The sequence below is a fragment of the Melanerpes formicivorus genome, unplaced genomic scaffold (genome assembly GCF_026170545.1).
Source record: "Melanerpes formicivorus ecotype bairdi unplaced genomic scaffold, bMelFor1.0.p_v2 SCAF_11, whole genome shotgun sequence".
Lineage (NCBI taxonomy): Eukaryota > Metazoa > Chordata > Aves > Piciformes > Picidae > Melanerpes > Melanerpes formicivorus.
Window position 1 is genome coordinate 13,318,058 of NW_027142363.1, and position 23,199 is coordinate 13,341,256.

General features: G+C 43.4%; 1 protein-coding gene across 4 annotated transcripts in view; it reads left to right on the top strand.

The window, feature by feature from the left end:
- The first annotated feature begins 10,706 nt into the window (after positions 1–10,706).
- Positions 10,707–23,199, top strand: part of DOP1B (DOP1 leucine zipper like protein B) — a 58,679-nt gene continuing 46,186 nt past the window's right edge. For 2 of the 4 annotated variants that reach the window (XM_068144584.1, XM_068144587.1), the window contains exons 1-2: positions 10,707–10,803; positions 13,717–13,891. In XM_068144584.1, coding sequence (XP_068000685.1) covers positions 13,754–13,891 — 138 coding nt within the window. In that variant the 5' untranslated portion in view covers positions 10,707–10,803; positions 13,717–13,753. Of the gene's footprint in view, positions 10,804–11,267; positions 11,458–13,716; positions 13,892–23,199 lie in introns of those variants that run through there. The other 2 variants (XM_068144585.1, XM_068144586.1) reach the window with 2 other exon arrangements.

A 23,199-nucleotide genomic window follows, 5' to 3' on the forward strand; every position in this document is an offset into this window, starting at 1 on the left:
ACTGAGCCTTCTTTCTGCTGAAGCCAGGTTACATGTGGCGAGGTCAGTCTCCATGATCAGTGCCTGAAGCCAAGCTCTTATCATGGCAGGTAGGCAGAGTAGTGGTGTTTGACAGATGGAGTTTTGTTTTGGGGGTTTCTCTGGGAGTTTGTTTGGTTTGGTTTTTGGTTTGGTTTTTTCCTCTCCTGAAGGCAGGTTCCACATGGTGAGCGAAGCAACTCCCCTCACCAAACTGGCTGGCTGGAGACGCAGATTCAGCAGGCAATTTAAATGCCCTCTACAGTGACCATGGTGTCGGGATGCGGAGAGCAGCCTGCAGTATCAAGCTTCTGGAGCCGGACTGTCCCACGGCAGCTCAGCAGAGCAGCAGGGCTCAGCAGGCAGAGCAACTCCCTTCTCCAAGCTGGCTGCTCTCACAATAGAGGTAGGCAAGGCATGGGCAAGGCTGGCTATTTAAACACCCTTTAAAGTGATTGTAGGTCAGATCACAGGGATCAATCTGTGAGGTCAGCATCCGGAGCTGAACTGTCCCACGGCAGCTTAACAGTGTGGCAGTATTTGGCAGTCGGCATCTGTTTTTTGTGGAAGCCAGGTTTCACGTTCCAAGAGGAGCAACCCCCTTCACAAGCCGGCCACTCTCTTGAGAGAGAGAGGCAGGTGATGGGTGGGCACAGACACCACCTCAGCAGGCCGTTTGAACGCTGCCTAAAGTGATCGTAGGATCAGATCGCAGAGATCTGTCACGGCAGATTCGTCACTGACTCCAATGTGTAATTGAGGACATTTTATTAATAGATCTGAGGGTATTTTATACATTCTAAACAACTGATGTAATATATGGGCAAAGATACAAAATCTGCAGCTGTGCTGATTTAAAAAACACATATTCTTTTCACCACTCAATATTGTTTCTACTTTCTTATCTGCAAGGTCAGGACAGTCTTGGGTAAGTAACTTTCTTAGACAGCATTCCAGAAAGCTTGCATCCCACAGTTTTGAACTTAGAAGCACATTTCTTTGTTACCCGCTTCATCTCTTAAGGGGGAGTTAGATCATGCTGGTCCAACTCCCACGGAGAGCAGCCTCCAAGATCAGCTGTCCCCACAGCAGAGCAGCAGTGCTTGGCAAATGGGAGTTGTTTTTTTCTTGAACCTGGGTTGCCTAGAGGAGCAACTAGTCTCACTGAACCAGCTGCTTGAGAGAGAGAGATGGGCGAGGTATGAGCCAAGCTGCATCCTCAGCGGGCTACTTAAACACTATTTAAATGCCATTGATCAAGGTGGAGGAGTTGGAACCTACTGTGCAGTGAGAAATCTATGACCCTGTAGCCATCGCTGAGAGTTGGTGGGATGAATCCTATGACTGTGTGGCTATTGATGGCTACAGACTGTTTAGAAGGGACCGGTGAGGAAGGAGAGATGGAGGCATTGTCCTCTACCTCAGTAAATGGATAGAGTGTAAAGAACTGCCATGAACAGGTCAAAAACTTACAGATAAGAATTAGAGACAAAGGCAACAAAGGGGAAGGAACCTTGTGGTTGGCATCTAATAAAGACCACCTGATCAAGGGGAGCTAGAGGAGGCTTCATGCTTCCAGGCTTTTGTCCTGCCAAGAGGCAACATCTGCTGGAAAAATAACGTGTCAAGCTGTAGGCAATTGAGGAGATTTCTGCAGTGCCTTGATGACAATTTCCTGAGCCAGATAATAGACGCTCCTACCCAAGAGAATGCAATGTTGGATCTCATGGTCACAAGTGCAAGTGAAGTCATCAGTGATGTCAAGATGGGGGGCAGCCTGGGCTGCAGTGATCATGCACTAGTGGAGTTTGCAGTCCTAAGGGATATGGGACAGGCAAGGAGCAGAGTCAGGACTTTTAATTTTAGGAAAGCAAACTTCCATCTCTGTAAGGAGTTAGTCAGTAGGACCCCATGGGAAAAGATCCTCAAGGATAGGGGAGCAGAGCTGAACTGGCAGATCTTTAAAGACACTATCCTTAGAATGAAGATCTCTTAATTCCCATGAGTGAGAAATCAAGCAAGGAAGGGCAGAGACCAGCATGGCTGAATAGAGACCTGCTGGTCAAAATAAAGAGCAAGAGAGAACTACAGTGGAAGAAGAGACAGGTAACCTGGAAGGAGTATAGGAACACCACCCAATTGTCAAGAGATGAGGTTAGGAAGGCCCAGGCACAGTTAGAGATGAACCTGGCACAAGGTACAAAGAATAACGAGAAAGGTTTCTACAGGTACATCAACCAGCAAAGAAAGGTTAAAGAAAGCATTCCCCCTCTCAGGAGAGAAAATGGAGAGCTAGTGTCAACAGACAAGGAGAAGGCTGATGGACTCAATTTTTTCCCCTCAGTCTTCACTGGCAGTCTTTCTCCATCCCTCATCCCTCTCCCAAGTTGATGGATGACTAGGTGAGGGCCAGTGGGGTAAATCTCCCACCATAAAGAAAGATCAAGTTCAGGATCACCTGAAGAACCTCATCATGCAGAAATCTATGGGACCTGATGAGATGCATCCCAGAGTTCAGAATTAATTGACTGATGGAGTTGCAAAGTCAGTATCCATAATATTTGAAAAGTCCTGGCAGTCATGTGAAGTCCCTGGACACTGCAAGAAGGGAAATATTTTACCCATTTTTTTAAAGGGTGGAAAAGAGGATCCTGGAAACTACCATCCTGTCAGCCTCACCTTTGTGCCTGGGAAGGTCATGGAACAGATCCTCCTGGAAGCTATACTGGAACAGATGGAGGACAAGGAGGTGGTTCAAGACAGCCAGCATGGCTTCACCAAGGGCAAGTCCTGCCTCACCAACCTGGTGACTTTCTACAATCGTGTAACTGCATCAGTGGACAAAGGAAAACCATCTCTCTGGACTTTTGTAAAGCATTTGACACAGTCCCCCACAACATCCTTCTCTAAACTGGAAAGATAGGCATTTGGTGGGTAGACCATTCAGTGGATAAGGAACTGGTTGGATGACTGCATCCAAAGGGTAGTGGTCAATGGCTCAATGTCCAGATGGAGATGGGTGACAAGTGGCATCACTCAAGGGTCTGTACTGGGACTGTAGAAAAGAACTTGGGGGTACTGGTGGACGAGAAGCTGGACATGAGCCAACAATGCATACTTGCAGCCCAGAAGGTCAATCTCATCCTGGGCTGTATCAAAAGTAGCATGGCCAGCAGATCAAGAGAGGTGATTCTGCCACTCTGTTCTGCTCTGGTGAGATCTCATATGGAGTACTTTGTCCAGCTCTGGGGCCCCCAAAACAAGAGAAATATGGACCTGCTGGATTGGGTCCAGAGGGGGGTCACCAAGATGATCAGGGGACTAGAGCACCTCTTCTCTCCTTTCTCACAAAGGCTGAAAAATTTTGGGCTGTTTAGCCTGGAGAAGAGAAGGCTCTGGGGAGGCTCCTTCTCTGGGGAGAAACTGATACATTTCAGTATCTGAAGGGGACCTACAGGAAGGCTGGGGATGGACTTTTTAGAAAGGCTTGTAGCAATAGGACAAGGGGCAATGGTTTTAAACTGCAGCAGGGCAGGTTTAGGTTAGACATGAGGAAATTTTTTACAATGAGTTCTGTAAAACACTGGAACAGGCTGCACAGTGATATGCTTGAGGCCCCATCCCTGCACACATTCGAGATCAGATTTAATGTGGCCTTTGGCAGCCTGATGTAGTTGGAGGTGTCCCTGCTCACTGGGGTTGGACAAGGTGACCTTTGAGTGTCTCTTCCAACTCCATGCAATCTGTGAATCTTGAAAGGTTCTCAAAGCATTTCAGGGTCTAGCGGTAAAGCCAGGGGTCAGAGGCAGCCTGAGAGTAGGGCAGGACACCTGGAACAGCCCCAAGTTGTGGGGCAGCTGGCTGCAGGGAGCTGGAGTGAGGTGGGATTTGGTCACCCCCTAGGCTATAACCTTGCAGCTCTTTCTCTGTCCTGCCAGCAAGCACAAAGGCTCCAGTGCCCTGCCTCAGCTTCCCTGCAGGCAAGGTGTGCACAGCAGTGCCTTTGGTAGGGGGAAGGTGCTACCCTCTTGCTGTGAGAAGCTGAAGAAGCTGGAAACAATTGCCTATAGATCTGTCATTAGCAATAACAAATCAGCAACAGCAGTAGTAATTCTTAACCAAGAGTCAGAAAGGCAATGCCAGAGTGCCTTAGCTGTGTAGGTTTTACATTGACTTCCCCTGGCAGTTTGTGTTCAGGGACATAAATAATATCAGCACAGAACAAGGGTGTGATTATTAGCTGGTCTGTTAAGGATACAGTGCCCATTGTTTCAATCAAGATGGAAGTATCACCAAATGAGTCATGCCCCAGAGCTCCTTTGAAGAGCAGTATGAGTTCTGCTCCAAAACTTCTCACATTAATTTATTCTCAATGAAGAAAAAAATCTAAGGCCTTTAGTTTAATGTCTTGGACTCAAGCCATTCCTCAACAGTTTAAGGGCAGCAGATCAATTACAAATCACAGTATAAAGTTTTTTAGTCACTTTATGTACTGCCTACAGACTGCCTACAGTCTGATCTCTCCAAAAGCCACTCAGTTCATACAGTAACAACTTTTCTTCTGAGGTGCAACAGGAAACAAGTATGGTTTGTGTTTGCTCTGGTAGTTGTGTTACTGATGTCTCAGCAAATTAAAACATTGCCATTCTGATTTACTAATAGCTTGTGCACAGCTTCATGAGGTGTAACTCAACAGTGGAGATTCATACCTAGTTCTTCATATTTGCAATGCTTCTTGAGTCGCTAAGTATCAAAAGTTGTGTGCCCTTCTGGTTGACATGTACAAACTTTCCAAACAAGCCTTGACCGAGCTGGCTTATGATTTGTGCAAAGACCTGACTTGCCAGAGTCCCAGGTACACTAAGGGTAGCTGGATAGTATCCATTCTAAATAGGAACTATTAGTATCATTATTAGTATCACTAACTAAGGTTGGGTGAGATCTCAAAGATCATTAAAGTCCATCCTGTCACCACAGACCTCATGACTAGAGTAGGGAGGACACTACTGCCCACTGCAGGCTTGAACTCACAAACCTTCCCATTAAGGGTCTTACGCACTACCAACTGAGCCACATCAGGTTGATACTAGTTTCTAAGTATCCCTGCTACTCTATAAAACTCCTTCTGCAGTCTGACTCAGTATCTGTTTGGTTTGGTTGTGTTTTTTTACATTTAAGCCAAACAAATTACAAGTTTGAAAGCTTTACAAAAGATATACTTCGAATTCTTCTCTTAATTCCTTTTTGCAGTGCTTGTTCTTTGTTAAACCTGCTTATCCTGTTTCAGGGTAAGGAAGCAAAGTGGAGGATGATGGTCATATAGTCATGTTCAAAACTGTAATTTCTCATGGTTATGGAATATTGGGGATTATGATCCATACAATTTCTTCTGGTAGGAACAGAAAGAAGAACAAAGGACAGAACTCTTAACAACCTTTGCAGCTATGGTGTCATACTGGATGAAGGAGAATCGTCTGTGTGGACAGATACAGCCTCAGTTGTAGGAGGTGGAAACAAGAGGCAGAAAATATTGGCAGTCTGACCAGTCAGAGCCAGGAAGGAGCTTGTGCAGGAGAAGCACATTCCCCAGTGACACTGACAGGTCTGTGTCCTGGGAAGAGAGCTGGGCCCACACAGGGCACGCTGCCAGGAGAGGGCTGTTTGCTGAAAGCAGAATCAGAGGACAAACTGTATGACAAGTGTGGCAGGCTGCATCTTTGCATAGGGCTTGCATTGTTCAACCAGAACTGACTTCTTTTATTTTTGAAGCTGCCTCCCTACTTCTTTCCCCATGTCTGTTGTGCCCAAAGTGTTTTGTGGCTTTCAGATTCTGGCACACTTGCCGAGTGGTTATTGTGTAAAGTTTAAGGTTAGGAAAGGGATGAAATAACAATGATCTGTTCTACTGCATAAAACTTACACAAGTTGTTTTAGACAAGATTTATGCTTTTTCTTCTTACAGCATGTCACCACCATTTTTACTTTAGAATTTATTAGCCAAAGAAAATGCCAGCAGTGTTGTAACTGTGGTGACATGGGACAATAAGGGAGTTGGATTCACAATTGCAAGTCCTCAGTTTCCTGGGAATGCCATATCTTGTGCAGGATACAGGCAGCAGTGGCAAAACTTTGGGAACTGAAGCTGTATGTGCTGCTTCGTCAACTGAATATGAACAGTGTGCAGGGTTTCTGGGACTCTCTGAAGGAGAAGCTACAGATAGCCCCATTAACAACACAGCCATCATTTTCAAAGGATCTATCAGTCAGAGCTTTTATTTGGGAAGGCAGTGACCTGAAGCTCTGGGAGCAATCAGTAAGGAGACATAGAATACATAGGAAAAACCAGGTTGGAAGAGACCTTCAAGATCATCACATCCAACCTATCAACCAATCCAACCCAACTAAACATGGCACCAAGCACCCCATCAAGTCTCCTCCTGAACACCTCCAATGATGGTGACTCCACCACCTCCCCAGGAAGCCCATTCCAATGGGCAATCACTCTCTCTGTATAGAACTTCTTCCTAACATCCAACTGGAGCTGACTGTAACAGAAACTCGACAAAGTTCTGGTCTTGGAGGACAGTTTTCATCACCTATAGCTCTTTTTACAGTATCACTAAGGTTGGAAGAGACCTCAAGGATCATTGAGTCCAACCTGTCTCCACAGACCTCATGACTAGACCATGGCACCAAGTGCCACGTCCAATCTCCTCTTGAACACCTCCAGAGACGGTGACTCCACCACCTCCACGGGCAGCACATTCCAATGACGAACAACTCGCTCGGTGAAGAACTTTCTCTTCACCTCGAGTCTAAACCTCCCCTGGTGCAGCTTGAGACTGTGTCCCCTTGTTCTGGTGCTGGTTGCCTGGGAGAAAATACCAACCCCTTCCTGGCTACAACCACCTTTCAGGTAGTTGTAGAGAGTAATGAGGTCACCCCTGAGCCTCCCCTTCTCCAGGTTAAACAATCCCAGCTCCCTCAGCCTCTCCTCATAGGGCTTGTGCTCAAGGCCTCTCACAAGGTTAATTATTCATAGCATATACATCTGAATGAATGATACTCAGCTTCCTGTTTCCCAGCTTGGATTGCTGTCTAGTCTTCAGGTCCTGCTCACTGATCTAGAGTTGTGGTAACTCAACATTCTTAAAGTCCTCCCCTGTCTCTGTTCAGGTACATATTCAGACACCTTGATCTAGTGCACATTGTCTGCTTTGTTTGATTGGAGCTATGCAACATCTAGAGGACATAGGGCAGTAGCAGCTCTGATGGTATTTTATTTGGGAATATATTGGACTTTGCTGTGGACATAAAATACTGAAAGCAAGCAACTTCCACTTCCCTCAGTAAATAATGAAAATCTAGCATAGCTTTATGGTAGACATTCCACATGTTAAATTACCAGGGATATGTCTAAACAAAATGGGGAAAAAAAAAAAATCTGACAAGTGATATAGGACTGGAACAGACTCTTTCAGGGCATGAACCAGACACATCTGTTTCCACATCACGTGAAAATGAATGTGAATGTTCATTAGACTGAAATGCAGCCTGGCTGTCTCCAGAGGTTATTACATCAGTGCATCTATTACTTGATCCAGTCCCAAGGGCCAGGATTTAGCAGGGGCAGCGCTGCCATGGTGCATATAACAAAATGATTTATGGCCTTTCCTGAAAGGCAGTTTTGAATATTTAGTATGATAAACGTGCTTTGAATTAGCATAATCCCTGATACAATAACAGCACACAAACAAACAAAAAAAAAAACAACCACAAAACAAACAAAACCCAACAACACATAATCAAACAAAGAAAACAGCCTTCAGAGTTATTTTTCAAATTACTTCCCAGCCATCAGATTTGTAAGTATAAGAGCAGCAGAAGTGGATTGGTCTGAAGATTGTTTGGGTTTGGTGCATCTTCTGACCAAAGCTGCTCAGCAGGCTGAGCACATCAGGGGCCTCTCCATTAGGAGATGCTGTGGTGCCTGCCAGCAGTGAACCTGACACAGTAGGAGCAGTAGGATCCCTCTCCTCCACCTGACTGCCTGGTTCTTTGACATTCTGGGAGACCTCTGCCTCATGGTAGAAGAGGAAATTTGGTTCAAAAGTTAGGTGGAAATCAGAATGAAATTAATATAGGTGGGCACTCACATACAACTGGCATGGTCAAAAACCACAAATTTGCAAGAATTGAAAAGACAGCAAACCTCCATAAACTAATTTAGAATAGAATTAAGCAGGTTGAAAAAGACCTTTGAGATCAAGTCCAACCTATCATCCAACACCATCTAATCAACTAAACCATGGCACCAAGTGCCTCATCCAGTCTCTTCTTAAACACCTTCAGTGATAGTGACTCCACCACCTCCCTGGGCAGCACATTCCAATGGCAAATCACTCTTTTCTGTGAAGAACTTCTTCTTAATATCCAGCCTAAACCTCCCCTGGTGCAGCAAGAGGTTTAATAACATGCTAAGTAATATTCTATATTTTAGGACATAAATACCATGTGTTAAGGACCTCATGAGAAAACAGGAGTTCTTTGCTCTTGTTGGGCACATTCAGAAAGGCTGATCTTCATTTCTAAGAACTATGCAATGCTACCTTTGAAAGTTACAAACCCTTACAATTGAGAAATTGTATCTTAAATTGATTGTGTTGCAGTTTGGAAAGATAAGCTATGTTGATGCCCATGGTACTGAATATACCCACTGCCATGTATACCTAAGGAAAAGTGTTACATTGCAAGGGTAAGTCATTGCATTTGTTATGTAGAAGTTATGTATAAGTTATTTTATCAGGAGTAAGCCCCACTTGAATTTAGAACCAAATGACTGCGTGCTATAATACCTCCCCATTTCTCATGAATTGTTCTTTAAAATTATGACAGATCTGTAATAAAGCTGTAGATCCGTGCAAAACATTTTAACCTCCCTTTTCTGAGGTTACCCAACCTGAAAAGCAGGCATCCACACTGACCTCAGCACTGCCGCCAGATGCTGACATGGGTGGAATGAGCTGCATGAAAGCTTGTAAGCAACTGCTCGGACTTTATAGTGAGGTAGCAAATGCTGGAGCTAGGCCACAGTGCTACGTGGCACCTGGTCCAGCTTTTGAAGATTAACACAGCTGGGGAATGCAAGCACATGTGTGGAAGCCTTCCTATCTTTCCCATATTGCTTCTGTTCTGCTACTGCGTGCAGTCTCACTAGTTGCTAGTACCCATAACATTTATTTGGTAGAACAACATACCAAATTGTATTGCTAAAATCTAGATGGGAAGAGGAAAGGCAGGTGGTCTCAAGAACATGTGCTTTAACATAAAAGTTACTGGAGATCATTGCTGAAACAGTATCCACCGAAACCTTAACAGTTTCTATTCTCTCATCTTCAGTAACTGAACAGGTGGTTTTTCCTTGATGTTTTTTCAGTGACTTCAAACTACCAGGATCATATTCTGCCTGCATGTTAAAGAATAAATTAAAAACAAACAAACAGAAGCAGCAGCAAGGGGGGAAAAAAGTTGAAAGCTGAAGTTAGAGAATGCTTCCAAAGCACAGAATCTTTGTCTGGTACGATATTCCAGTATTTAAAGGGTGATTACAGCGACTCCCTTTTTAGAAGAAAGAAAAGGAAATGGAAAAGAACTGGGGTAATGGATACAAATTACTCCTGAGGAGTTTCCAATTGCACACAAGAGGAAAACTTTTCACAAGAACGATCAGACATTGGACACTCTTTAAGATTCAACGGGACAGGGTGTGGGCCGTCTTATCTAGACAGTGCTTTAGTGAAGAAAGGTTGGACCGGATGATCCTTGAGATCCCTTCCAACCTGATACTCTATGATTCTGTGATCATGTATTTTATTTCTGTGAGTATTTTGATAATTGTTTGGGGTTGTTTTCTTTTGATAGTTGTTTGGGGTTGTTTTCTTCTGTAAGAATACTAAAGATCTTGCACACGAACTTCCTTGAAACCTTTTGTAATGAACAGAGGGCTTTTTATATTGAACTCGAAATGTGACAACCAACCGCATACCCGTGAAAGCCGTGTCCACAAAATCTGTCAGAAGTGCTTCGTGCTAAAACCGTCTGGAACAGAGGCAAAAGTGGCAAACGTGTCTTTGCCGACATGTTTTTGTTTTGCTTCCCTTTGCTGGGGAAATGGGAGGCTGCCGCTCTGCGCAGCCGCCGCCTTGTTTCCAAAAGCCGAAGCTGATGCGTAAAGCGAAGGGAGGAGCACGGGCGAGACCAGCCGGCAAAGGGCTGTTCCGACGATTCCCGGGCAGCCTGGTGGCCGGCGGAGAACGGCCCGGGGCTGCGGGGCGCCAGCGGCGGAGAGCGTGGAGACGTCCGTCCCGGTCCCTCTCTTCGGGCCGTGCCGCCAGGGGGCGATCGCCCCCCCGTCGACGCCACCGGGCTGTGCCATTTCTTCACGAGGGGATCGTGGCGGACCCGCTGCGGGCTGTGGTGCTCACCGACAGTGACAGGTCCGTAGCGGCTCGGCGGCGAGTAAAGCTGAGCGCGGCCGCCACTGTCGAGGACGTCTGGAGCTCTCCGGCACCACTTTGCGGTCTTTCTTCTCCCCGCGCTGTCTTCAGTGGTATCGCCCCAGCTGCCGACTGCGGTGTGGCCCTGGCGGAGCGGGAGGGGTGCGGGTTTTTGGCTCCCTCTCGTTGCCATAGAGACTGCGGGGTGCTGTCCCCCTCGGCCCGCACCAGGCTGGGACACGTCGCTGTTGCCGCTGCCGACCCGGCAGGTCTGCGGGGCCCTTCGCAGGTAAGGGTGTGGCGGGGAAGAGAGCGCGGCTGGCTCGACGGGAGAGCCGTCGGATGTTTGGGGAGGGGCAGGTGGCAAACGTGCCGGTACATGGAGGTGGCCCACGGGGGACCACTATGCGGCGAGGGCCGTCGGTAGCACTGCCTTGGAACAGCGCCGCTCGCTGCCGGCGGGAGAGCCCTTCCTGTCCCCGCCGCTGCCGCAGCCGCGCGGCCACGGCCGTCCCCACTTGGCAGGTGAAGCTGAAGCTTCGCCGCGCCGCTGCGTATCAGCGGGGTGGGGGTGGGGGGGTGGGGGGGGGAGGCTGTCGGACCCCCCAGCCCGCCCCGTAGGGCGGTGAGCCGTGAGAGGAGCTCCCGTCCCGCTGTGGCAAGACCTGGAGCGGGGCTGCGTGCCTCTGCCGGGGGGCTGCCAAGCCGCAGCCAGGCTCTGGAGCCATCAATAACCGACGGCGGGGAGCGGGGCGGGGAGATTGCCCGCAGAGGCACCAAATCCTAGGGAGGCAGCGTCTGATCCATTGGGATCAGTGGCAAAGTGTCCACCTCGTCAACCTGCCTTAAGACGACGATGAAAGATGACGAGTAGCTGTTAACGTCGCCATTTACTAAGGAAGTTTGTGACCCGAGATTTGGAAGACGTACCTGAAGGTTACTGGCAAGTGGCTTTTGTTTTGTTTTGTTTCAGTTTAATCTTCCTGCCTTTGTATATAACTACAAACACGATCTATTTGCCATATTTAGATTATTGGCTTTTTCCAACCTTGCTGACATTTAACAACGTGCATTAATGCACAGTAGATCCATCACTGCTTTTCAGGGTGAGAACGCACTATTCCCCTGTCTTTTCACAGCAAAGTCCAAAGAAGTGTCTAAAGATTTGAGCAAGGCAATTTTTTCCCCACATTTGAAATTTTATGTTGTGTTAGTGTTCGTTTTTTCTTGAGTAGTAAGTTCTGTTTTACCCCTGGAACCTAATTTTACTTAAATAGACCAGATTTTAATGCTATGAGAACGCTTTAAGACATGTTTTTTTAATAGAATTTTAAAAGTGCTGTTGGTAATTTGATTGATTCCTGTTCTCTAAGTGGGTTCATTCAGATATATTGCTTTTACAATTGCTTTCTGTCAGCAAAACAGCTGTCCAATTCTGGACCCATCTCTTATTTATGAATGTGGCAGCACTCTTGACTTGGCAGAATGCTGCTAGGATACTTCCTATCTCATGCTTTGTTCCAGGGAGTATAAATACAATCCAGTGGTCCAATGATTAAGGTACTTGAGATGAGGGAAAATTCCTTTCCCTCTTGTTTTGGGGCAGTGTTTATATCAGATTGCTCATCATTTTCGCTGCAGTACATTGTGGTTTTTAAACTTTGTCAGTTTCTATTGGGAGGGTTGACATTTTGCTAAATCCTTGTTGGAGCATGGGTAGCTGTATCTTGGATAAATGTTGCACCCTGCAAGGCAGTGGGATTTTTTTCTTCTTTAATTGTCAGCTGCAAGAGCCACTGCATACATCCTGGTGAAAACAGAAAATTAAACTTTTACTGTAGCAAAACAAGCAAAACCAACTGGTCAGACATGGCCCTGATGGCACTGTGCAAGGATACTTCTTTCTTTTTCCTTTCCTTCCCCCCCCCACACCCCTCCCCCCCAGAGGCATATCTGGGTTGGATGACATAGGTTGTATTGGCAATGGCTGAATCCTAGGAGGGGAGTGCAAAGCTAACTTAAACCTGTGCTTGAAATCCTTTCTCTTTTTATGGGTGCTTCCAGCATTTTTCTGCTTCTGAGAGTTTGCTACCAAAAAAACCTTAATTTGAAGTAGTTACTGTTGATTATAAAGTTAACAGGAGATACACAATTGGTAGCTATTGTTCAGGGGTATTTTTGTGCTGTAAGAGCTGACCAGCTTTAAAAGAATATACAGGACACAGGACTAATTAGATTTATTTTTATGTCTTAACAGTAGTAAACTAAATGCAGATGTCTTTCAGAAACACTATAAAATGTTTTGTTACAGGGCTGTACTTTCCTTTTGGTATCAGTTATGTGGTATAGACTGACCTAAACCTGACTTTCCTCAACCTAAGCATCTCTGTAGAACAATATTTGTATATTGGAAGAATAGTTTTATGTTAGCTGACAGAAAAACTAGTGTCATAGCTGTCATTAGCTGACAGGACAACTAGTATAGGAGTGAAGGTGTGACTTCAGTATGTAAAACCCAAGCACGTTTGTTTCCTGTTCTGAAACAAGTGCCTTTTGGGGGTTTAATCTAAATGTATTGCAGAATATGAGAGAACCAAGTTTGGATAACTTCTTTTTCCTCTGTAAAAAAAAGTATGGATACTTTTTTGTGAAACAAAGGAAGATTAGAATCCATGCATTGACAGACACAACACCTTATCCTTGCACTTCAGCAGCTGCTGACAAATTGAGATGCAAAGTTTTGAGAGCTCCTTCTGCTGCGGGCTAAGAGGCTCTTTAATGGGATTCTTCTGGAAAGTTGTATTTTGGTATGAAACGTTTCACATGCCACTGCTACCGGTAACCTTTCAAAACACTTCACAGGTGATAAGTTACACAAACTATGTGCTTCTCCCTAACTCTTTGTCAGTGGTTTGGCTGTTTATAGTGAGACTTTGTATTCGTTCCCTTTGTTATTGTGTGAGAGATCCACGTGCGTGTTTTATAAATAGGGAAATGTGACTACAAGGCTTTTAAAACAGACAGTGGGGAGTTGGAGTCACGCCTGTTCAACTATTTTTAACTCTGTGTGTTGAAACTTGATCAGATGACCTATTTGTTGTGATCCATCATTGCTTCTGCATTTTTATTGTCATCTTCTAGTACTTTAGTTTGCCTGAACTGCAGTGCAGGTTGTCTTTTTGTAAATGCATGCATCTTTTAGCTTACCAGGAAATTTCACCTTGCTATGAGAACTGAGGATGGATCCAGAAGAGCAGGAGTTACTTGGTGATTACAGATACAGAAATTATTCTTCAGCGATTGAGAAAGCTTTACGAAACTTTGAGTCATCAAGCGAATGGGCGGATCTTATATCTTCTCTTGGCAAGCTCAACAAGGTAAAGTGTCACAGGAATAGTTTTTTCTTTTAAATCTTTGCATTTTTTACTAACTTTTCTGTAGTTTACAGTGCTTAGAAAAAATGAAAATTCACTTGAGACAAATAGCTCATAAAGGAAGGGTAACGGAAGCAGCTAAGTCAGTATCTTGTATGTAAGTGTGAGAAATTCTGGTGAAACCAACAAGTTTTCCTTCAAGTGGTATTTGTTGCCTTTATTATAGTGAAGTTAATTTAGTCTTTGCATCGAAGAAACCCTCAAGATGCTGGTTATTCACTCTAGAGCAGCTAAAAAAAAGTATATAGTGTGTGTGTATACATATATTCAGTATTCAGTATCATATATATAAAGATCACTTTTACTTGACCATGCCCTTCCCATGTATTTGAGGAAGCAATTGATTTGCTGCTTTTGTATGATCATGGAAAATAATGGCCAAATATAGGAAGAAAGACGACTTCTGTGGGAAAACACCATGTCCTCCTATCTGAGAAACAAAGCATGTGGTGTTTGTGTCCCATTTAGTCTCTTCTAACATAAGTTCTAACAAGATCACTTTTAGAATAGAATAGAATAGAATAGAATAGAATAGAATAGAATAGAATAGAATAGAATAGAATAGAATAGAATAGAATAGAATAGAATAGAATAGAATAAACCAGGTTGGAAGAGACCTTCAAGATCATCGCGTCCAACCTATCACCCAACACCACCCATGTCCTTCTGTCTGAGAAACAAAGTGTGTGGTGTTTGTGTCCCATTTAGTCTCTTCTAACGTAAGTTCTTTCTGAGTGTGGTGGGGCAAAAGTAGTTACAGTCATTAAGGAAATAGAGATAGGAGGAGGCAACTCCTACAGAGTTCGTAAGGAAACATCTGTTGTTATTTGATAGCCGCCTCACATGACTTTGCTGTTCTTGCTAAATCTTAATTCTACAGAGTTTTCAAGGGGGAGGAGAATCCATAGTATTATCACAGTATCACAGTGTAACTAAGGTTGGAAGAGATCTTGAGGATCATCGAGTCCAACCTGTCACCACAGACCTCATGACTACACCATGCCACCAAGTGCCACGTCCAATCCCCTCTTGAACACCTCCAGGGACGGTGACTCCACCACCTCCCTGGGCAGCCCATTCCAATGACGGACGACTCGCTCAGTGAAGAACTTTCTCCTCACCTCAAGTCTAAACCTCCCCTGGCGCAGTTTGAGACTGTGTCCCCTTGTTCTGGTGCTGGTTGCCTGGGAGAAGAGACCAACCCCTTCCTGGCTACAACCACCTTTCAGGTAGTTGTAGAGGGCAATGAGGTCACCCCTGAGCCTCCTCTTGTCCAGGCTAAACAATCCCAGCTCCCTCAGCCTCTCCTCATAGGGCTTGTGCTCAAGGCCTCTCACCAGCCTTCTTGCCCTTCTCTGGACACGTTCAAGTGTCTCAATGTCCTTCTTAAACTGAGGGGCCCAGAACTGGACACAGTACTCAAGGTGTGGCCTAAGCAATGCAGAGTACGTGGGCACAGAATTATAGAATATCTCCAGTTGAAGAGACCCATAGAATCATCAAGTCCATTTCCATGCTCTTCACAGGACTGCCTAAAACTAAACCATATAACTGAAAGGATCATCCAGATGTTCCTTGAATTCTGACAGGCTTGGTGCTCTGACATCTTTTCTGAGGAGACTGTGGCAGTGACCCACCACCCTCTCAGTGAGGAACCTTTTCCTAATGTCCAGTCTGAACTTTTTCTGATACAGTTTCATTCCATTTCCTTGAGTCCTATCAATAGTCACCAAAGACATATAATTCTGCTGCCCCCCTTGAGGTAGTTGTAGACTACATGGAGGGTATCCTTCAGCCTTTTCTTCTCCAATAAAATTACCTCAGCTGCTTCTTGTAAGTCTTGTCTTTCAGGCTTTTTACCATCTTGGTCACCCTCCTCTGGATACACTCTAATAGTTTGATATCCTTCTTCCATTAAGGCACCTAAAACTGTACACAGTATTTAAGGTGGGTTTGCACCGGTGCAGTGTATGGTGGTACAATTGCCTCTCTCAACCAGCCAACTGTGCTGTTCTTGATGCACCCCGGGACACAGTTGGCCCTTTTGAGTGCCAGGGCATGCTGCTGACCCATATGCAACTTGCCATTGAGCCAAACCTCTTGCTGCACTCTAGCTGGTATCCCCCAGTGTTATCCCATCACAGATGAAGAATCTGCAACTCACTCTTGCTTAATTTCATGTGATTGGTGATTGCCCTGCTCTCTGGTCTACCCAAGTCTCTCTCTGCTCACTACGGAGTCCACAGCTCCTCCTAGGTTAGTATCTTCAGCAAGCTGACAGGATGTACACTCAAATCCTGTGTCCAGATCTTTTATAAAAACATTCAAGAGCACTGGCCCTAAAATTGAGGCCCTCTGAAGCCCTCTGATGACTGACTGCCATCCTGATAGAGTGCCAACTACTATAACCCTTTGAGGCCAATCCGTCAGCCAGTTGCTCAGCCAGCAGATTATGCACTTGTTTAGCTGTGGACAGTTGATCCAGGAAGATCCTGTAATGGACAGTATCAAAAGCTTTGCTAAAACAAAAAAGATCCCACATCTACTGGCTTCCCTTGCTTGACTAACAGGGTGACCTCTTCCTAAAAGCAAGTCCATTAAGTAGGACCTTCCTCTTGTGAACTCATGGTAACCAATGTCTACATTCTCTCTCAAATGTTTTTGAGTAACTCACAGAATAGCTCCATAGCTCTCCATAATTTTACCAGGTGCTGAAGTGTGACTGACAGTCCTGTAATTAACAGGGTCTTCCTCCTTACTCTTCTTGAAAATGTGGACAATGTTTTTCAAATTGAGTGTTTTTCAAAGGCAGCCATGTTCTCTCCAGAGCAGAGAAGATGGATGTTACCCTGCCTTCACTGTTTCATCCGGATTCTTGCTGAGTCAATAAAGAGAGCCAGGGGCCTTCCAAATGCTTCTCTCAAAAGGGGTCATATTTTGTATCTGTGGCAAGAGGTAGATCTTTTAGTTTGACCTACATGAACACAGTGCAGTGATTACCACCTATCTGAAACTCTTACTCTGTAGCAGCATGGTAGAAACTAAGCAAAAAAGCTTTTAGTTGTTACATCAGTCCATCTGCTGTGGTGTTTTATGGACTTAATCATTTTAGGAGCTTAAGAATTAGTAGAGCACATCATCTCCACAGTTCATCATCTTCTGTCTGTTATCTGAAGATAAGGATGCCAAGAGAATGTGCTGTCAGAGGACTGTGAAATAAGATACCAATAACTATGCTCTTAACTCCTGTGATTACTTGGTGTCTTACATCCTAAAACCTGAATATTGTTGTTGAGTTCTGTTAGCATTATGGGGAGGGGAAGGTGTTCCTCACATAATTTCTTCTTTTTGAGATGAATGGATGAGCAGCAAGAGAATGGGTTGGAGAGAGGAGATCAACAGCATCTCAATGATAAAAATGTTTTAAACACTGCACATGGTTATGGCCAGGAACCTGGACATTAGTATCTGGTGTGCATTATTGCCTCTTAATAAGCAAATGTGAAAATGATGAGAAGGGGAGAGGCTGAGTAAGTTGAGGAGTTCCAGAAGTACTTTTCATACTTCAAGAGCAACATGGAAGATCTATTTTATGCTTATGCTTCTGAAGTGTTGTTGACTTTAACTGTGTGTTCTATTACTTATATAGGTGTAGCATTTTCTGAGGCTTTTTCTCCTGTTGGCAGGAGTCCCACAAGTTAACACAGGCACAGACCCTTGTTTCTGTAGAAGCTGAATGGCATTATCCTTTTAATTTAAAGTCTGGAGAAAGCAGCACAGGGTCTTCCTATTTAAGAACAAATAAAAAGGAATGGAGGTTGCTGTCCAGGTCCCTTTGGCCTTGACTGCAACAAGTGATCATGGAGCTCTTGCTGCAGTTCTGGTGAAAAGACAGTTCTGTTACTACTTAGCAACCGATGTTAAAATGAAGGTTCTCTTTCACAGTGTCTCTGTTGTTTCTATGCTTCTAGCTGGTGTTTCACAGTGACTTGTAGAACCAGGAAAGCATCAAAGAAACCAGTTGTCTTCAGTCTGAATGGTCACCCAAATGGGTCAGTTTGTAGATCTAGAAAGATTATTTTGTGTTGCTTAAGGGAGATGAGCCTCATCAAACTTCAGATGACTGTGACATGGGTAGCTTCACCTTGAATCACTTTCAGGCAAGGAGAGAAGTAAGGGGCTTTATTTTTCATTGTTGCTGTGACTCATCTCTTGCTATTTAAAGTAGGTCAAATGAATGCTGTCCTAAAATTGCTTATGTTCTTCACCAGTTTTATAGAGAGCCTAAGGTGAGTTACTACAGTATTGTCCATGTTTTTAGCTGACCTAGGCTTCTGTGGTTAAGTAAGATGAATCTCCTCTGAGGTGTTCTGAACAGAATTACAGGTACCAAGTGCGAGCATGAGCAAAGGACGGAGGGAAACTGCATTTTCTAACAAAAGCTAGAGTTGGCACAATTTACTAACATAAGCTGCACCCTGAGTTTGTAAGGGAAAGATTTCTGAGTTTTAAAGTGTGTAGTGTAGGTGTTATGCCTCATCATAACAAAAGGGAAACTTCATAGAAGAATATAAATAGATGCAAACAGGTGGATTAAGCAGACAGTGAAATGGATGTTAATGTTTCAAAGAGAGGCTTCAGTTTTGCCTTGAAACTCACTCATATTCCACGTGTAAATATTATAAAGTTAGGAAAATCCAAGTTCATAGGATTTTTTTTTCACTCTGGACTATAGGCATATATTTTCTGGAAATGTTAACTCTGGGTGCAGACAAACAATATAGATGAGTGACACAGTTTACAAAACAAAGAACAGAGCAGTAGTAAATATTGAATTGCACAGCCTGCTTTTGTAGGGAAACTGTGAAAGGAGGCTTTCCAAAACAGTCTCTAAAATGTACTGATTCACAGAAAAGCACACAGTCTTACTGGAGTTTTGGCAAGAGATACTCCCCTGCTTCTTCATTTACTCTGTATATGTTTAAAAGAAACACCAACAAAACCCCCAAACTAGAAAACCAACAAACCTACCAATAAAAAAACCAAACCAAAACAAACCTATCTTGCATCTGTTTGACAGAAATAATGGGCAGGATTTTGCCATGCATATTGGCAGAAATATCTCCATCAGCAATTTTTCAGCAGTATTTGGATATCAGTGGTATGGAACTTGCACTAAAGTTTTACTAGTGACTGTTGCCACTGAGCCTGGGTGGCAAGCAGTCTGTTTTTTCCTGAGAAAGATGTGAATTTATAGTTCTTGTTCACTGTGAGAACAAAATACTGTAACTCTTGAATTTTGTTTTTCTAGAGGGATTAATGTTTCCATCATAGTTAACTTGCTCAGTAATGATAGCAATGTTTGCTCTGAAAGAGCGCTTTCAAACTGCTTTTTATCCTTAGACACAACACAAGTGTGTAAATACACAGACTGTAAGCTCTTACAATAATGATTTTTAGTCTATAGTCTATGATTTCAGAGGTTTGGGGTTTGGGGTTGGTTTTGAAATTTGGCTCTCAATAGAAAATAAATAAATTACTTTTTGTTTCTGAGGGCTTTCCTTGCTTCAAAAATGTGAAGGTGAATATGATTTTAGCCAAACACTTATCTATTTGAAGGGAAAGGGGAAAGAGCGTAAAAATCACTGCAGCTGTGTAACTATTACTTGTTTCAGCAGTAACTCTTAATGTTACAATAATGTTCTTGAGGGGAAAGAAGAAAAGGATTCTTTTCAAATATGGATTTAATGAGTTCAAATGAGAACTCCAACTGCCATGGCTTTAGAACAGCTGCTGGCCAAATTACAAACACAAGCACCACTTGCCTTCTGTTCAATGCAAGCCTTATCTCTTTGAGAGGAAGGGAAGCTCTGCCTCATAATTGCTTTATGGAACTTCACCACACCCGATGCACAAACGCAATGTGCAGAGCTAGGGATAGTTCATACATTTACTTTTCTCCTTTATTTTGAATAATACTCTAGCTCCTTAGTTACACTTTCTTCACAACCAAGTGAAGGAAGTTCTTTGAACTCCATGCTGCTATTTTTATGGAAGCTGGAGCTCTGTTTAGCATATTTTAAATTATTTGGAAAATGTGTTGGGTTCTCCTCCCTCTCACCTTCCAATCACTGTGGTCTGAAACAAGAGTATAATATCTCCCAGTTGAAGATAATCTTATAAATTGGTCTATGTGCTGCATTTTTCTGTAATTCTAGGTATGTGAATAAAAATATTTGCTTGGAGTTGTTTTTTTTATGTCTGGGCAAAGTGATCTAACCAACCTCTACTGGGATTGTTTAGCCTGGAGAAGAGGAGGCTCAGGGGTGACCTCATTGCCCTCTACAACTACCTCAAAGGTGGTTGTAGCCGGGAAGGGGTTGGTCTCTTCTCCCAGGCAACCAGCACCAGAACAAGGGGACACAGTCTCAAGCTGTGCCAGGGGAGGTTTAGACTCGAGGTGAGGAGAAAGTTCTTCACCGAGCGAGTTGTTCATCATTGGAATGTGCTGCCCAGGTCGGTGGTGGAGTCACCGTCCCTGGAGGTGTTCAGGAGGGGATTGGACATGGCACTTGGTGCCATGGTGTAGTCATGAGGTCTGTGGAGACCATTTGGACTCGATGATCCTCGAGGTCTCTTCCAACCTTAGTTATACTGTGATACTGTGATACTGTGACAAAGCAGTGCAGAATGACTTAAACCAGTAACTGTGAAAATGTGAATATATCTGTGTGTGTGTGTTTGTTTTGTTTTCAGGCAAATGTATACATTGCTGCAAAGACAGATAGCTTTCCCTCTGTAGCCCAAGTTCAAAGAAACTGAGCAAGCAAATGCATTAGAAAATGTTTGGTGTCCATAGTGTTTCTAGTCAGTCATAAAGAAAAAGAACCTCTAAAAAGTTGAAAACTGGACACTGCATGTGAACACAAGCCATTACTTTGCATGTTTCATTTTTTTCCTGACTTACTGATTAAGGTCTTTGTTTTAAAAGCCAGTGGTAAGTCAAATACTTCTTGGTTTTCTGGGATTGTTGCTTTCTCAGTCATCTGTGGAAAGTAGACTGTGGTGCGATATATTAAATGTGGCATGCTTGCTGCCAGTTCAGGCTTCTCAAGCCAACCCTTCCTAGGAATTCTAGTGACATTTACCTCTTCTGCCACCATAACTGTTCACGTGGAAAATAGTTGGAGACAAGGAGGGAAAGTAGATCATGAATGGGCTACAGCCCATATGTAACCTAAGACAATCAAATTAAGCTCACAACAGTCAAACAAATGGGTGCATAACAGAAGTTGAAACCTGTGAACAGCTGTTCACCTGCAGCTGTTAGTGTTGGATTCTGAATGTGAAAGCAATGGTTTGAGACGGGATCTTCATGTGCATACAATGTCAGTGACACTAGGCTTGCTACCACAACATTCAACTACCTGTAGCAGCTGAAATTAGGATGCCTTTTCAGCTGTCCTAGATCTCAGACAGTTGACTCTTTTTCAATTGTGGGAGCTGAGGATATTTAAAAATCAATCTTCTTAGCTCTGTCTTTTGACTCACAGAGGCTAATCAGCATTTAGAAATATGTGTAATATCATGTCATTCTTATTTCAATGAACAGTTTTAGATCTATCTGCTAATTAATGTCTTTCAACCCTTTTCAAATTCTTTGAGCCATGCAGTTCCAGGGAAGCTCTATTAAGAATCTAAACTTTTCAGCAAAGTAGCAGCCAGCACACCTCTCTGCTGGAATGGCTCTTGATCCATACACAGTCTTGTAATATATTGCAGTGTGATTTAAAATGCTGGAAGATCAGAAACAACTGTTAACCAAGAACATCCATTTTGGGGGGGAATTGTAGCTCATGTCCAACTGTGTATTTCTTCAACCCAAGTTGGGGAAAAAATACTACATACTGTTGAGGAGAGACTTTCATCTCTAAATCATTCTAATGTGATGGGCAGAAACCCACAGGTTTTGTATGAGGAACATAATAAATATTTTCACATTTTGCTTCTTGTACAGAGATGTCTTCTAATTATTGAGGTGAAGCAGCATGGTTGGCACACATACGTGAATGTAGCTTTGCTCTGAGTTAGTCTCATCTATTGGAATGTGGACATATGAAGGTTTCAGAACTACCTAGGAGAAATACTTAACACTGAGTTGTCCCTGAATATCCACTATTCAAATCCTAAGGCACCTGTACTACTTTTCCCTTTTCTGACTAAATGTTTTCATTAGCTGTCCTGTGTGTTTGGGGAAGGAGAGTTCTTATTTGCTTATTTACTAGGAGAGATTTACTCTACTTCTTTAGGAAATGAAATAAAACTGCTTTATTTCTGTGTGTGAGAGAGAGTGAATGTTCTCATTTTCTACCTAATTGATATTTGAATTGTAGTTGATAGATGATTAAAATGGTGTTTGCTCAATCTTAAGTTTGAGGGGGGAATACTAACCACTGGCATTATTTTTGTTGTAATGGCCACCTCTTATATATACAGAAGGTGTGGGCAAATACATATCAGCCAATATAAATAGAATGTTTCAAAGTCCAGCTTTCAAGCAATCTTCAAAATTACTGCATGTATCAAGGGTTTCACTCTTTAATATTGAAATAAATATTAATCATAAATGTCTCAAATACAAAAGATATAAAAGGTGACTTCACAAATATAAGCTGCTTTAATTTGTGAAACACTGCTGGATTCTTGCGTTCTAGCTTTTAGTACCTAGTAAAATGCAGATCACATGGTCAAAGTGGGGGAGGGAAGGAAAGAAATTAATTGGCTCTGAATTGCATCGGTACTGTGTATATTTAAGAATGGAGTCACCTTTCTATTTACTGTTGTTTCATAGTCTCAGTTTTACTAACAGCTGGTCTCAGTTTAGGCAGGGCAGGAAATGGAAGAAATAATGCAGTAAAAGTCGCACCCACCAACTGCGGTCTTACATGATAAGTTTCACACACCTTTGAAAGATGGTGGGTTTTATCTCTTCCTCTTACTGCTGCTGCTGTGAGTATTCAGCATTCAAGTGAATGCTGTGATCACCGCTGAACTGGTTTGCTTTTTTCTTGGAAATAATCAAGGAAAGGTTGGTTCACTCATATGCTGCTTTTTCAAAACCCCTTTTCACTTAAGGTAGAACAACCTCCAATTAAAACAATTATGTAGGATAAGAACATGACTTAACCTTTGGGAGAATCAAGAATTTGCCTAATCCTGAAAACATCCCAAGTGTTAAACTGTGGTGAAAC